Source organism: Myxocyprinus asiaticus, chromosome 5 (assembly GCF_019703515.2).
Source record: "Myxocyprinus asiaticus isolate MX2 ecotype Aquarium Trade chromosome 5, UBuf_Myxa_2, whole genome shotgun sequence".
NCBI classification, from domain to species: Eukaryota; Metazoa; Chordata; class Actinopteri; order Cypriniformes; family Catostomidae; genus Myxocyprinus; species Myxocyprinus asiaticus.
The window spans coordinates 10,582,208-10,598,972 of record NC_059348.1 but is presented as its reverse complement, the minus strand read 5'-3'; the positions used below and the strand labels follow the sequence as shown (position 1 = coordinate 10,598,972).

General features: G+C 37.3%; 2 protein-coding genes across 9 annotated transcripts in view; both read right to left on the bottom strand.

The window, feature by feature from the left end:
- Positions 1-16,765, bottom strand: part of LOC127440776 (gastrula zinc finger protein XlCGF57.1-like) — a 134,603-nt gene that overhangs the window by 74,215 nt on the left and 43,623 nt on the right. For 3 of the 7 annotated variants that reach the window (XM_051697664.1, XM_051697663.1, XM_051697662.1), the window contains one exon: positions 1,284-1,424. The exons of 3 other annotated variants lie outside the window; for them this stretch is intronic. In XM_051697664.1, coding sequence (XP_051553624.1) covers positions 1,284-1,407 — 124 coding nt within the window. In that variant the 5' untranslated portion in view covers positions 1,408-1,424. Of the gene's footprint in view, positions 1-1,283; positions 1,425-2,548; positions 2,623-16,765 lie in introns of those variants that run through there. One more of the 7 variants, XM_051697661.1, reaches the window with a different exon arrangement.
- LOC127440769 (gastrula zinc finger protein XlCGF57.1-like) overlaps positions 1-16,765 on the bottom strand; it is a 216,730-nt gene that overhangs the window by 194,230 nt on the left and 5,735 nt on the right. The gene's annotated exons all lie outside the window — the stretch shown is intronic.

The window sequence follows — 16,765 nt, the reverse complement described above, 5'->3', positions numbered from 1 at the left end:
CTGCTCAGCTGTAAAATATATAACTATGTTAGATACAGTACATATGCTTGTACACTGTCACTGATAACATACATTTTAAGCATTGAAAATTATAAAGTTTTAAAATAGTATTGTCACTTATTACTTATGTTTCTAAACTAAATTCTTAAAAAAAAATTGTAATGGTAGTGTATGCTTATCCAGTTATATAATATCTGCCATAGTATAAATTTACTGATGAAATCAATTTGCCATTTCCAGGACTCAAATATCAGGACCCTTAGCATTAATATACATTATATTCAGCATTATAAACAGTTTAATATGCTACAATCATCTTTAAATGCAGTGCAGATTTACTCTTGCGCTGAAAAGTCACATTGTTGATCATTGTATTAGGATTACATGCGGTGACATGATTAGGGGAAACCATCTAAAACGCTTTAAAAACCGGCACACTTTGAGACATCAGTGTGATATCCATGAAAGTTTCACAACTGATTACATTAAAACTGAAATTGAGGTATGATGTTGAAAGATTAGTAAGTTTAATCACTAATCTTTCAGTTTAATCAAAATGACTGTGTTCCTTTTCTCCATTGAGATCGGTTTGATTGATGTGGATTTGTGCGCTCGCTTCCTCACTGAACTTTATCGGAGATTAGCTTGTGGTAAAGCCAAACCACATTTTCGAAATGGAAATTCACGCCTGATTTTGAATTTGTAAAACAGCAGTGAAACACAAGTTATGCGCTGGAGAGAAACAACTCAAGCACATCAAAAAGCACAATCACTCTGTAAACGCACCTGAAGCAGCAACTGGTCCACATTAAACTGCATGCTTATTATGATCTTCTTTGAAGTGTTTATAAAGTGCTCGTCTCTCATGCAACACATTTTTCACTGGGCTGTAAAGTGACATCACTGACACAGCTTCGTGCTTGCCGCATATATCAAACTAATCGATAATGAAATTTGTTGTCAATGAATTTCATTCTGGACACTTATTGATTAGTTATTGCAGCTCTAGTTGAGAACTCAAGGCTGTTTTGCGAGTAAACGCACTTGCTCTGCACTCGCGGTGCTCCGTGCTGATATTTGTTCCTGGTAGCGGATATGGCAGTGTATGAATGGAAAGAGAGAGAGAAAGCAGGTTGATCAACTATGTAGTCACACCAATCTGACCTATAACAAAACTTAAGTCACACCGGTGAGACAAATGGTCGTAAAATAAATTTCTGGGTGAACTATTTCTTTCATGCTCCTCAGCAGTCATTAAATAAAAATCAAGAATGGGCACCTACCTCTTTGTTCCTCAGTATCTTCGTTCTTCAGTCTGAATGGTTCTGAAATACTGACGTCTTCATTCTCCTCTTTAAACTCCTCTTTAACAAACTCTTCTTTAACAAACTCCATCTTCAGTAGCATGTCAAGCAGATTGAATTCTAAAGGTCAAAGAGAGCGTGGAAATTTATAAAGATTTGATGTCAATAAACACACACACACACACAAAAAAATCCCACATAATAAGCAGCCCCAAGGTAATCATTTAAATCTATTGACCACAAGTAATGTTTCAAGGGACCAGAAAAACCTGTGCTATGATCATATTCTTCTGCAGATTTTCAGAAACATCAAGTAAAATATTTAAATATTAGGGAGAAAACCAACCCAAACCTTAAGTTTACATGAAGCTAATATTAACTAAAACAGTGATTCCTGAGGGTACGTGCAGTTCAGGGGTTCCATTCCCCCCAGCCAGACCACTGTGCCCCCCCTAGCCAAACTGTTATATTTGACTAAACTGTCATCTTTCATGTGTTTTTTCCCCCCAGCTTAACAGACACAATATGCAACTTTTATAACCCATGCAGGGCTCGACATTAATGCATATCCACAAGTGGATTTTTGAAGGGACAAGTGAAAGAGACTTTTACTTGCCCGACTGGACAAATAAGACAATAACAATAAGTCAATAACGAAAAAATAACCAGCGATATTTGTTATATACTGTAGCCAAGGCCTGTGTCACTTCAAAGTTCAAATTGTGCTGTTAAAAATAATTTACAGGGCCTGAAATTCGGCATGGGACTGCAAGATTAGCGTCCAATTGAATAATTCCCGCACGTTCCACGTTCATAATGCGGGGAATTTCCGCAAAACTTTTATTCAATAAAACATTAAGCTGACAATCGGTAAATAAATTCAAACACATGAACAAATCAAAGATCTAGTTTTGTGGCATTTCTTCTCGTGGTGCTCCCTGATAAGTCACTATACAGCACATTTGACAAGAAGAGCAGATATCGCAAACATCTGAGAATTACTCAGCTGCTGGGTGAAGAGAAACACTTAAACACCTGTTACATCTCTCATCTCCATCTCTCTAATGTTCCATCTTATCTATACAAGTACTTTCTCTGCCATGTTATAATAAACATACACAATAATAATATAGTAATAGAAATATTATAATATACATAATATGAAAATATATTATTATGTCTTTAATATATATACACACACACACACACACACACACACCAATCAGCCACAACATTAAAACCACCTGCGTAATATTGTGGAGGTTCCTCTCGTGCCGCCAAAACAGTGGTGACCCGCATCTCAGAATAGCATTCATTCCACAACCATTATAAGAAAGATAAATGACAATTAAAATCGTAATACAATGTCTCGTTGTATCCGCTCACATTTTATAATGTAAGGAACTAGCTTTAATAAGGGAATTATGATTAATTCAATTATTGGAGTAATATTATTCTCATGGCTTATTGAAAATAATATCACATATGTTTTAGGTATAGCTTCAGGGCCGGATCTTTAAAAAAAATTAAGTGATGAGATTATCAAAATATACCACAGTCAAATGATCTTTTAATACAAACAAGACTTTATTGCTAATCTAAACATAAAAACTAATCTAACACATACAACATAAAACAGGTTGGTGAGTAAAGTGAACAGAGTGACTTGGATGGAAATGATCTATACAGAGAAAAGGAACTTTATGGAGCCTGTAGACAATGCCTTAAGAACCATTATTAATTCTTTGAGTCTCAATTGATTTGCAATTGGATTACCCAAAGTATTTCAATAATATACCAGCACTTTCAGCAAAAGTCTAGAGACGTACTTGCGTATCATTGCGTTTCCTTGCTTTGCTTGGTTTGGCTCTTTGTAGAAAATTTGGGTGGTTCCCTTGATGTTTTGGACATCTGTTAAAATCATGGATAGTTTGTTGTCTGTTGCGTCAATGGATGATGAGGCGGCGCCACGTGCATGTGTTGTTGCGCAGAGAAGAGAAGGGCTTCCTCGGAGCTTTGCTCCAAGCCTTCCTGGACTTCTACATTGCACGGAACATGAGGGACAAGAGGCTACAAGCCACGAGGGCCAGAGCGCGGAGCTGAAGAGGAAGTGGAGCACAGAGCAAGGGAAGAACTCATAACTCCAACTCCAGGGGGTTGCTGTGGGCTTGCATTTTAACCCATTCGGTTTGTTCACATCCCAAAGAGTTTCTAAGCCAATCAGAGGCGGCTTTTCAGAGTCACATGGTCAATTTGTCTGTCTTTTCAAAGATGATTTACAATCCTTTGTGTAAAGGATTCTTAAAAATTCCCACTCAAAATAGTACGTTTTAACCATACATTTTATATCTTGGATACAACTGAATATATAAAATTAATTCACATAAACATTCCTGAAATGAAGAATCTCAACGATAGTAAACATGAGATGTTTTATCCTGAATGGTTAACATTCTTAGTAAAAATTACATGAATAACACAAGATTAAAGATTATCTTTAAATAAAGACTATAATCATCGATTTGTCAGTTGTAAGGGATTACAAATCACTACACATATTTTAAAAGGTACATCAGGCTATAATCATTAATTTGTCAGTTATAAAAGGGATCACAGGTCATAACATCATTTTCAGAATTAACTAGCAAGGCTAGAAATTGCGTACATTTTGGTCCAAACGCACTCTGTGCATTTTATAGGGTTAACTCAGCAAAGTACTGTGACTTTGTGTAAAATGTTCCTGGATTAAGATGAGATGTCTTAGTATTAGAATCGTGCAAACACGAGGGTCTTTAGCACTGTGTCTTTTATTGCCCATGACCTCTGACCTTAGGGTCATTTTGCAGAGGTGGTTAGCTGGTCATGTCATGGGGGTATTCCCTGATATATAACATGGATGAGTAGAGGTCTTTGTGGTCTACAGATCTTTTTTTTTTTTTTTCATTTTATTGGCCAGATGTGGTTCATCTCATTTAGCTGGGCCATGCCAGTCTTTAGGAAGCCATTTTGTCAGCTCTTAGTTTTATGGCTCTGAGGAATTTCCGGTGCTCTAGGCCATCTTGGTGAAATTCTGTTTTAATTCTTGTTAATTTCCTTCTGCCGGACTACTCCGATCATACAATTAACTGAAGCTTCTGACCCGTATCTGCATGATTTTATGCACTGCAGCCACACGATTAGATAATCGCAGAGACCGCACTTATCAGAGTTACAAATGACTTGCTCTTATCATCTGATCACGGCTGCATTTCTCTTCTAGTGCTTTTAGATCTTAGTGCTGCCTTTGACACGATAGATCACAACATTCTCTTGAATTGGCTGGAGACTTAGGTTGGCATTAGTGGACTTGCATTAGCATGGTTTAGGTCCTATTAATCAGACTGCTACCACTTTGTATGTGTAAATGAGGAAATGTCAAATCAAACAAAAGTATGAAGTGCCACAGGGATCAGTTTTAGGGCCTCTGCTTTTCTGCTTATATATGCTTCCCGTTTCCACAGTTATGCTATACAATACCCAACTTTATATTTCTTCTAAAACCAACGAAAATTCACCATTCACCAAACTGGCAGAGTGTATCAATGACATCAAAGATTGGGTGGCCAGAAATTTCCTTCTACTCAATTCCAACAAAACAGAGGTACTAATTATTGGACCAAAAATCTCGATAAATAAGCCACTAAAATATCATTTGACTCGCGATGGATGTAGTGTTACGTCGTCTTCTACAGCGAAGAACTTAGGTGTTATATTTGATAGGCCTGTCAAGATAATTACATTATCGACTTATCGTATGATATGGACATGACCTCGATCATTTTTGCTGAACTCGATATTGCCTACTGTGTTTACATGAGTGTTTGTTTACATAAGAATGAATGTCACCAACATTTTAGCCAGTCGCACTGCTTCTGTCCTCTCGTCCATAGGCATCATGCCCATTCAAAGTAAGGGGGCACGTGCCCCCTCAAATATTTGAGCCAAGAGGATTTTTAATGGATTATTTGAACTTCCAAAAACATATTTTTAACCTTTGATAATTAAATTGAATGATTATTGCATGTAAAAAAAGAATGTGTATGTGGCAGAAATATTTATTCACATTCTAAATTTAGTTTGTCAGTCCAATTGAGTCACATGTTCCGCTAAAGGCGACGTCCTGTGGCTGCCTCAGATCGCACTCACGGGGAAGGCCGAGCACATATGGGAAAGCACGATGTTAACCTAATTAATTAAATCAACTTATATGCAGTTAACCTTTCCTAACTGTGTCTGTCTCAGTGGAATGGTCGATCTTTTTTTTCATAGTCTAATATAGATTGTCAATATTTTTTTTGATCGGTCTCCGTTCATGTCCTTTGGTGCTGAAATGTGTTTGACTGGTTTTGCAGCGTAACACTCTCTTTTCTTCATTTTTAAAGAAAGCAGCAGTACCTCTCCTTTACAGTCAATGTTAGTTGTTTTTCTTTCTTTTTCTAAAGTAATGAAAGGCAGTTTTACATGGTTCCTCTGTAGCAGCAGATTTTGCATCCGTTGAGAAAGGCGGCGGGAGGCTGAATGGATCGAGACGACCAGCGTTGTTTACGTTTTCTGTCTAGGGGAAACTGTAATGTGTCAAACAGTGATGGCAATTACGATAACTGCCATGATGAAGAGACAGTATTCAGTATTTTCTTGGCATGTTTCAGAAGATGAAAGACAAACAAACATGGTTTGCTTGGCGACATTTCCACAGTATTCGTCCAATCATTGTTATTGTAAACGGTGCAGCGACTCTCTCGCCTATGAGTTCTTCTCTTTTATAAAATTGTACATCCTCATTCGCTTTCCTTACATCATTTCTTCTCGAATTTTCTGTGAAATATCAAGAATAGTTTTATTATTTACTGTGAGCATTTTTGGGCGGAACCTTATTTTCTTTTTGATTCTCTCATGAATAATAAAAATTAAAAAAAAATCTCTCTGCGGATTTAAAGCTGGCATTTAAAACATTTCATTTTAGCGTGGTGAGGCCTATGTTTAAAATTCAATGCCCTGTTCAGTTCTTTACTTTAAATGAATTGACAGATTTGTATGTATTTTTTAATAGCCTACATATGAGCCATTCATTTATTATCATAGTATTTTGAAACACTGACGTTCGACCTGGAATTTAGACTAGACTATCATCTAAGAGTAAGTTAGGCTACCTTTTGTAAATAAGTGTTTGATCTGATTGCTCTAAAGGTGATATTTGATATATTTTGTGTGTCATATTATTTCTATATTACAATTTCTTTAAGTGTAGGTTTAAATACTCTGTAGTTGAAATTAGAGGTCAAACTAAAGAATTTAGCCCTTGGAATTCATTTATGTAATAGAGGTAGGCTAAATTTGCGCCTCATTAAATAACATTTACATTATTCCACGCCTACTATTATACCATATCTATTGTTTTTTTAGTGTTATTAGTGCTCTCTTATTTCTTGATTTGTACTTCGTTAATACACACAAACTCATACATCACAATGATTTTATGAGCAGCTATGCATAACGTTACTACCCACACACTGTTTTACGCATTCTATGTGTTTTTATTTGTTCTATTGCTTTTACTTCGTTTATTTTCAAATTTATTAATTTTACTCATTATGTAATGAAGACACAAACAAAAGGAGGTATTGATAAAACATGCATCTAAGGGTGAAAAACACCGCTACACCAAACAAAGCACCACCACAATATTTTACTATCTGACTTTTCCCGCTCAGATTTTGATGACTTTGACAGTTTTGTTCAAACAAAGGTTATAGTTATTAAGCTTATTTATTTTTTGAATGTCTGTTTTCCTATTGAAGGGCTTTGCTTAATGTCTAAGAAATGTGTCTGATTGGTGTCTTGTGGAAATTACTCCAACCTAATTATACAGGGCTTTGACTAATCATCGACATAACCCACCGACTAGTCGATTTTGAAATTATGCCGTTTTACACATCCCTAGCCGTTTTGTTGTTGAAATGTAATTAATATATTAATTAAAAATCCTAATAACTCATGATGCACTGTTGTATGTGACAATTATAGATTATTAAAACCACAAAGGTGAAACATGAATTAGACCTGTTGTGCCAGATGATGGCCCAACAATGCCCTCTTAAAATGTAAAAAATGCCCATGAAAAACAACTCAAAGGGTCAAATGTTGCCCCTTAATGGAAAAGTTAAAATATATATATATATATATATATATATATATATATATATATATATATATATATATATATATATATATATCACTCTGGTATGAACGGCCTCTTTTAGAAATGCTTTAGCCAATAGATACATATGTACTCAACCTAGGGAACATGCCCGGACCCCCCTTGACAATAAGGGTTCACTTCTTTTCTTGGTCAAATTCAGCAGGAATGCGATGATGAAATGTTTTCTTGAAAAAGTTATTTCATTTTTATAAAATAGAATGTAATGGTAATAGATATGTTAAAAATAACTAATATTACTTTAGAGTGCTTTTAAGTGTCAACCAATCCCCCCAGCCATGACACCTATTTCAAATCTTCTGAGTTTGCATGGATGATTTAAAGAGAAATACAAGACACAAAATATAAACCATTTTATTTGGTTAATTTTAGAGACTCTCTATTGAGCCAAGACACATTTTGCACTGTATCTTATGTCGTGTATGGAAAATATGTGCACAAAAGAAGTGGCAAGAGCACAAGAAAGCGATGTAAAACTGTCTGATGTAAAAACGTAATTGAATGCAACCATTACTGATACAATTACTGATTAAACAGGTGTTTTATACCATTTCCTGTGATTTATACTGCTTGTTTCAGCAATATGAACTTTGCATAAATGGCGGTGGTGGTGGGTTTGGTTGACCCTGAAGCCCCCTCAAAAAAATTAGGTGCATGACGCCCCTGCTCTCGTCTGTCCTTTTTTGTCAGAGGCGGGGCTCAGGCAGCTCCACACACACACACAGAGAGCAGACAGCGACACGTGACGATTACATGTTACTCGAGGCTAATAGGTGTTTTAATACAGGGCTCGACATAAACATTTGTCCGCTTGTCCGGGACAAGTGGAAATTTTAAACGGACAAGTTGAAGAGAATTTGACTTGCCCGAATGGACAAGTAGCCTGATTAAAATCTCAATAACGAATGTTAGCTTAATAGCACAGGATTGCGGGGATTGAGCACAATTTTAATCATTGCCGCATGTTTCACTTTCAAAATGCGGGGAATTCCTCTGAATTCACTCGCCTTCACTCGTGGTGCAGCATTCAGCAGCTTGTGAGTGCGAGCAGTGGGGAAGCGCATATTTACTGAACTTTAGATTTTACATATATAAAGGGGTATAAACCTGTTAATTGGACACGCCGATGGTGTTGTACCACGTCTCTATAAGCGAGCGATGCATTAAAACTATTGCTCCTGTTTATAATCAACAAAGCTGTCTTCATCGCAAGCGCACAATGTTGGAGAAATCTAATTTGGTCTCGTCACATTGTGGCGCTCCCTCATAATACAGCAAGAAAGGCAGAAATTGCAAAAATGCTTTGTGTAATAATACCATATGTAGAGTGAAGAGAAATGCTTAAAATAGACTTATGCACCCATTATATCTTATATCTTTCTAGAGCTCCATCTAATGTATGTATCCGAGGTATTCTCTCTGCCATGTGAATCAGTCAATTTTAATAAGTATATAACAATATACATTATAATAATATTAACACTATAACATTAATAAATTACACACAATGAAAACATATCTATCTTTAATATGCATATCTGTTTTGAAGATACAACATAACTGATTTAGCAGCAAGATTCCCTCAGGATTTTATCTGTCATTTTTAATACATTTTGTCAATATTAAACAGCAATTTTTAATGCAACTGGTGAGAAATGACTTAAACTGACAAAAATTTAAATTGGTTAACACTTTACAAAAAGGTTCCATTTTTTTACGTTAGTTAACTACTTCAGTTAGGGGGTTTCCAGTTCGCTTTTGCATGGAATAGACGTGTTTTTGAGGCTCTGCTCAAATCTCTACGAAATGTCGTAACAACGGCAGGTTAATTCATGTCACCTATTTATTGCAACATTTAAGAATCACATCTCACCATGACGAAGCCAAACAAAGCCAAGAAAACGGAAAAAGGAGCAGAGGAAAACGAAAACAATGCCAATGTTGTGGATGTAGCCGAGGCTAAGTCTGTGCCGACCACAAGCGAAGACATTATGTCTGCAACAAACACCTTAAACAAGACGGTGGAACAAAGATTCAATGAGCTCTCTTCAACACTTTCGAAACCGACCGTCAGCAACAGACCCAGGCCTATCATTGTCAGATTACATCATCTCCCTGTGAAAGAACTCGTGTTACGACTGGCAAGGCAAAAAGCTCCACTTCTCTTTGATGGAGACGTTGTACAGATATTTCCAGATCTGACATCTGGAACAATGAAGAGGAGGCAGGACTTTAACGCCATCAGAAGTAAATGCAAGGCAAGAAATATAAGGTGCGGCTTCAAGATTCCAGCTAAGATTCCATCGTGACAGTTGGGGAAGAGACTAAGACATTTAAAAAGTCTACCGAAGCGGATAAGTGCCTGGCAGCCAAAATTCCGGGCTGGAAGTCTATGGCAGAAGATCGCAGTAGAGACCAAGGAGACACTTCCCTCGAGCCGGAATGAAAAGCAGCAGACTTAAAGGGGCTTTGTCTAGAATAGGTGATTTACAAGTATGTATGAGGACTTAATTTGCTAAGAACTATATGTATAACAAGAATGGTCATTTTATTTGAGTCACAAGAGTAAGTGGCTAGCATACAGCCGCTGTTTAGGTAATGATAAGAAAGTGGAGGGATCTATGTATAGAGACCCTTTGGGAAGTTTGAGATAAAGGGGAGGGGGGAAGGGAGTTGTATGTTGTGGGGTACCGGTTGGTTTTGTTGAAGTTTACTATTTCGGAGGAAGGTCCAAACGTTCATGTTCCTTAAACTGTACGGATATATAAAACATTTAATTCTTTTTATTATATAGGATGTCAACAGATATCTCTGGTAAAGAGAAACATGACAACAGATTGGGTAATATTGGACTCATAAACTGGAATATTAGGGGACTAATTAATCCTGTGAAGCAGGGGAAAGTTTTTTCACAGCTGAAATCTCTAAAAACAGATATAGGTTTTATCCAAGAAACGTATATTAAGAGAGAAGAAAACAAGTTAAGAGCTAACAGGATTGCTCAAGTATATCAGTCTACGTTTACTACTAAGGCCAGTGGGGTGGCTATTCTGATACAAAATTGTTTTTACCTTTTATAACATAAGACTATCTCTGATCAAAATGGTAGTTTCATTATTGCAGTGGATTCTATAAATTCAAAACAAGTTACTTTAGTTAATTTGTATGCTCCTAATTTTGATGACCCAAACTTCTTTCAGAAAGTCTTTAAATTGATCCCTGATATATCAGAAACAAGTATAATTTTTGGAGGGGATTTTAATTGGTGTCTTGGATAATATTTTAGATAGACAGCTAAGTCAATTAACCAGTGCTGCATCCAAGTCGAGTACTATGATAAGACATTATATGCACAGTCTTTAAACATTGTAGACATATGGAGAGTTCTTAACCCTTCTGTGAAAGATTTTTAATTTTTCTCTCCAGTACATAACTCTTACTCATGGATTGATGTTTTTCTGTTGGATTCAAAGTTGTTATCATGTGTCAGTGAATCAAAATATCACAATATAATCATATCGGACCATGCACCTCACTCATTAGATCTAAGACTAGACAATTAAAGAAGAGAATTTTGGTGGCAATTAGATAATGCACTTTTAAAGGACGAGGTTTTCTGTAAAGATTTTGAAAGGAAGATTACCCAATTCTTAGAGATTAATGACAAAGATGATGTACACGACTCAAATTTATGGGAGACACTAAAAGTTGAAGTCCGAGGAGAATTAATTGCATTTGAAGCAGCTCAAAGGGAGAAAACGAAGGCGACGATGACTGAAATTGAGAACACCCTTGCCGGACTCAAAGACCTGCATAAAAATAACCCAGATACGATGCTGCTAAAGAAAATTGTTGCACTGAAATAGGACTACAATTCCTTGCTATCTGAAGCGGTCTTGAGGTTAATTGGTAAGGTTAAGCAAAAGTGCTATGAATCTGGCGACAAACTACACCATCTTCTAGCACGACAATTGAGACAAGATCAATAATCCAGAGCTATATACCAAATCAAGAGTAAAGAAAGCAAAATAATAACTGATCCAGTAGAGATAAACGTAAAATTTGCAAAGTTTTATTCAGAAGTTTATACTTCTGGAGGTAAGACAGACCAAAAAAAGTTTTTGAGGGATTACATCTACCAAAGTTAAATGATGAGGCCTTAAAGGATTTGGATGCAGTTATTAGTATGGAAGAGGTGGAAGCTGCAATTAAGGAGTTTCCTAACAATAAGGCCCCTAGGCCAGATGGGTTTGGCATCGAATTTTATAAAAGATTTGGTAATCCTTGGCATTGCTAATGCGTATGTTTAGACATTCAGAGGAAGTTGGTAGATTCCCCCCGTCATTGTATAACGCGAACATTGTTCTTATACCTAAACCAGGACATGATCAGCTGTTGATGTCTTCATATAGACCAATATCCTTGTTGCCCACTGAAACAAAAATAATTGGGAAAATTCATGCAAATAGGCTGAGGAAACACATTTGTGACAACATCCACCCAGATCAAACAGGCTTTATGCCTGGCAGGCAGATGTTTTTTAACCTGCGCCACCTGTGCGGAACACAAATCAGAAACGGTGGTTATCTCTTTAGATGCTCAGCGTGCATTCAACCAAGTTGAATGGGATTACATGAAGTCAGCCCTTGAAAAGGGAAGAAGCTGTCATGAAGTCGGCTGGTGTGGGTCCTGATGCTGCGATACCGCCTGCCTGATGGTAGCAGTGAGAGCAGCCCATGGCTGTGGTGGTGCTGTTACCATACCAGGAAGTGATGCAGCCAGTCAGGATGCTCTCTACAGTGCTGGTGTAGAACCATGTGAGGATGTGGTGGTTCATTCCAAACTCAGCCATCTCAGGAAGAAGAGGCACTGATGAGCTTTCTTCACAACGGCCTCAGTGTGGACGGACCATGTGAGTTCCTCAGTGATGTGGACACCGAGGAATTTGAAGCTGCTGACTCTCTCCACTGGTGCTCCATTGATGGTGATGGGGCTGTGTTCTCTGTCTTTTCTCCTGAAGTCCACCACAAGCTCCTTAGTCTTACTATTCAAAATAGCAGATAACTCCTTTATGTACCTAGGCTTCACAACAACTAAAAACACAAAAGATCTGCTTATAGTTAATTGGCAGAAGGTTGATCAACTAAAAAGTAATACAGAATACTGGAGGACACTGCCATTGTCGTTAGTAGGTAAAATTAATGCGATCAAGATGGTAATCTTACCAAGGTTCCCCCATTTATTTCAAGCCATCCCTTCATGTATACCTCAATTGCTATGTACACAACTACATCAGATAATAACTAAATTTTTGTGGAACTATAAAACAGCGAAAATTAATAATAAAAAAAACCTAAGGAAGAAGGGGGATTTGGTTTACCTTTTTTTAAAGTATACTACAGTGCATTAAACGTTTTTTTCCTAGTGGAAAGTAGACCATACGGGGGAGTATATGAGAAACCTGACTGGCTTAAAATAGAACAAGCCCTCTGCTGCAATACGTCACTGCAGGCACTCCTCAATAGTCCAGGAAAGGAAAATAAGAATCTATACAACAATAATTTTGTGATCGATCAAGCATTAAACATCTGGAATGTATATGTCGATAGTCCCATATGTAAAAATCACTCCTTTATCCCTGCCCTCAATGACAAAGCATTCTCCCTAGGGACCAGCTCTCTTTATATGAATGGACAGTTTCTGTCTTTTCAGGAGTTCCAAACAAGATTTGAGATACCCAGAACCCATTTCTATAGGTACCTGCAAATCAGAGATTACGTAACAAAACACCTTCCCAATTTTGAGACGTTAAAGAAACACGAGATACTAGAGGAAATCAATAGATTTAATGCTGGAGATCCCAAAGCAGTGTCTTATTTTTACCAAGTGTTGATAAATCAGTTAGACAATGATACTGCTACAATCAGGAAAGCATGGGAAGGAGACTTTGGTTTAGTTATTCAGGAGGAACAATGGGAACAATGTTTACAGAATGTAAACACATGCTTAATAAATGTAAGACATAACTTAGTTCAGTTTAAAACTTTGCATAGGCTTTACATGTGTAAAACTAAACCACATACATTTTTCCCAGAAATATCACCTGATTGCAATAAATGCAAAGCTGCAGAAGGAACACTAATTCACTCGTTATGGTCATGCAGTAAACTCCACAATTACTGGACTGACATTTTTGACTTCATCTCAAACACTCATAAAAGGGAGGTTAAGCCAGATCCAGTTGTGGCTATATTAGGGGCAAAATGCCAGCTTTCGTTTAACAAGAGACTGGTGCTCACTATCTCTTTATTTATGGTTTTAGCAGAGATTGATCCTTCAGAGGTGGAAATTGGATACAGTTCCAACATTTGATATTTGGCTAGGAGAGCTGGTGAACATTATACATATTGTTATTGAAAAATATTAATTTCTCTATAAGACACATTTATTTGAAAAAATGTGGAGCCTGTGTTGGAAAACGTAGGAATGTAATTGCTTTGCACATTTTAATATACTGTATTCTTAATGCTTGTATTGAGCAAATGCTGTGACATCACGTTGTCTGAATATTCTTAAGAATTAAAAGTGAATTGCTCTTTGAAAGGGTGTACTTGCATTATTATGCTATTATATTATCAATATATCAGTGGCATAAAATGGTCTTAAAATGACAATAATATCGTTTATCATAATTATTTCTAGTACAATTACATTTACATTTATGCATTTGGCAGACACTTTTATCCAAAGCGACTTACAGTGCCCTTATTACAGGGACAATCCCCCTGGAGCAACCTGGAGTTAAGTGCCTTGCTCAAGGACACAATGGTGGTGGCTGTGGGGATTGAACCAACAACCTTCTGCTTACCAGTGCTTTAGTCCACTACGCCACCACCACTCCAGTATACAGTATACTGGTACAATATACAGTTGTGCTCAAAAGTTTACATACCCTGGCAGAAATTATGACATTTTGCCATTGATTTTGAAAATATGACTGACCATGCAAAAAAAAAACTGTCTTTTATTTAAGGATAGTGCTCATATGAAGCCATTTATTATCACATAGTTGTTTGGCTCCTTTTTAAATCATAATGATAACAGAAATCACCCAAATGGCCCTGATCAAAAGTTTACATACCCTTGAATGTTTGGCCTTGTTACAGACACACAAGGTGACACACACAGGTTTAAATGGCAATTAAAGGTTAATTTCCCACACCTGTGGCTTTTTAAATTGCAATTAGTGTCTGTGTATAAATAGTCAAAGAGTTTGTTAGCTCTCACGTGGATGCACTAAGCAGGCTAGATACTGAGCCATGGGGAGCAGAAAAGAACTGTCAAAAGACCTGTGTAACAAGGTAATGGAACTTTATAAAGATGGAAATGGATATAAAAAGATATCCAAAGCCTTGAAAATGCCAGTCAGTACTGTTCAATCACTTATTAAGAAGTGGAAAATTCGGGGATCTCTTGATACCAAGCCAAGGTCAGGTAGACCAAGAAAGATTTCAGCCACAACTGCCAGAAGAATTGTTCGGGATACAAAGAAAAACCCACAGGTAACCTCAGGAGAAATACAGGCTGCTCTGGAAAAAGACGGTGTGGTTGTTTCAAAGAGAACAATACGACGATACTTGAACAAAAATGAGCTGCATGGTCGAGTTGCCAGAAAGAAGCCTTCACTGCGCCAATGCCACAAAAAAGCCCGGTTACAATATGCCCGACAACACCTTAACACGCCTCACAGCTTCTGGCACACTGTAATTTGGAGTGACGAGACCACAATAGAGCTTTATGGTCACAACCATAAGCGCTATGTTTGGAGAGGGGTCAATAAGGCCTATAGTGAAAAGAATACCAACCCCACTGTGAAGCATGGTGGTGGCTCACTTATGTTTTGGGGGTGTGTGAGCTCTAAAGGCACGGGGAATCTTGTGAAAACTGATGGCAAGATGAATGCAGCATGTTATCAGAAAATACTGGCAGATAATTTGCATTCTTCTGCACAAAAGCTGCACATGGGATGCTATTGGACTTTCCAGCACGACAATGACCCTAAGCACAAGGCCAAGTTGACCCTCCAGTGATTACAGCAGAAAAAGGTGAAGGTTCTGGGGTGGCCATCACAGTCTCCTGATCTTAATATCATCGAGCCACTTTAGGGAGATCTCATACGTGCGGTTCAAGACGACCAAAGACTTTGCATGACCTGGAGACATTTTGCCAAGACGAATGGGCAGCTATACCACCTGCAAGAATTTGGGACCTCATAGACAACTATTACAAAAGACTGCACGCTGTCATTGATGCTAAAGGGGGCAATACACAGTATTAAGAACTAAGGGTATGCAGACTTTTGAACAGGGGTCATTTCATTTTTTCTTTGTTGCTATGTTTTGTTTTATGATTGTGCCATTCTGTTATAACCTACAGTTGAATATGAATCCCATAAGAAATAAGAAATGTGTTTTGCCTGCTCACTCATGTTTTCTTTAAAAATGGTACATATATTACCAATTCTCCAAGGGTATGCAAATTTTTGAGCACAACTGTTTTGTCCAACAAAAGTAGTTATTATGACAGGCCTAATATTTGAAACCAATCTGTCATTTGAAAATAAAATTTCCAATGTTTGTAGAACAGCATTCTTTCACCTCAGAAATATTGCTAAGTTACGACACATGCTCTCTGTTGCTGATGCAGAAAAACTAATTCATGCATTCATGACCTCAAGATTAGATTCTTGTAATGCATTACAGGGAGGATGTCCAGCAAGTTCAATTAATAAACTTCAAGTGGTTCAATATGCAGCAGCCAGATTGCTGACTAGAACCAAGAAATATGATCATATTAGCCCCATTTTATCGTTGTTACATTGGCTACCTGTTAAATTTCGTATTCATTTTAAAATTCTGTTAACTACGTACAAAGCTTTGAATGGTCTAGCTCCACAGTTCTTAAGTGACCTTCTACGCTATATTCCATCAAGTTCATTACGATCGCAAAATTCTGGCCTGTTAATAGTTCCTAGAATATCAAAATCCACAAAAGGAGGTAGATCCTTTTCATATTTGGCTCCTAAACTATGGATTGGTCTCCCTAACACTAGGACACTCCTTAACCTACTCCCTAGGGACCCAGACACACTCACTCAGTTTAAGTCTAGACTAAAGACTCATCTATTTAGCCAGGCATGCACCTA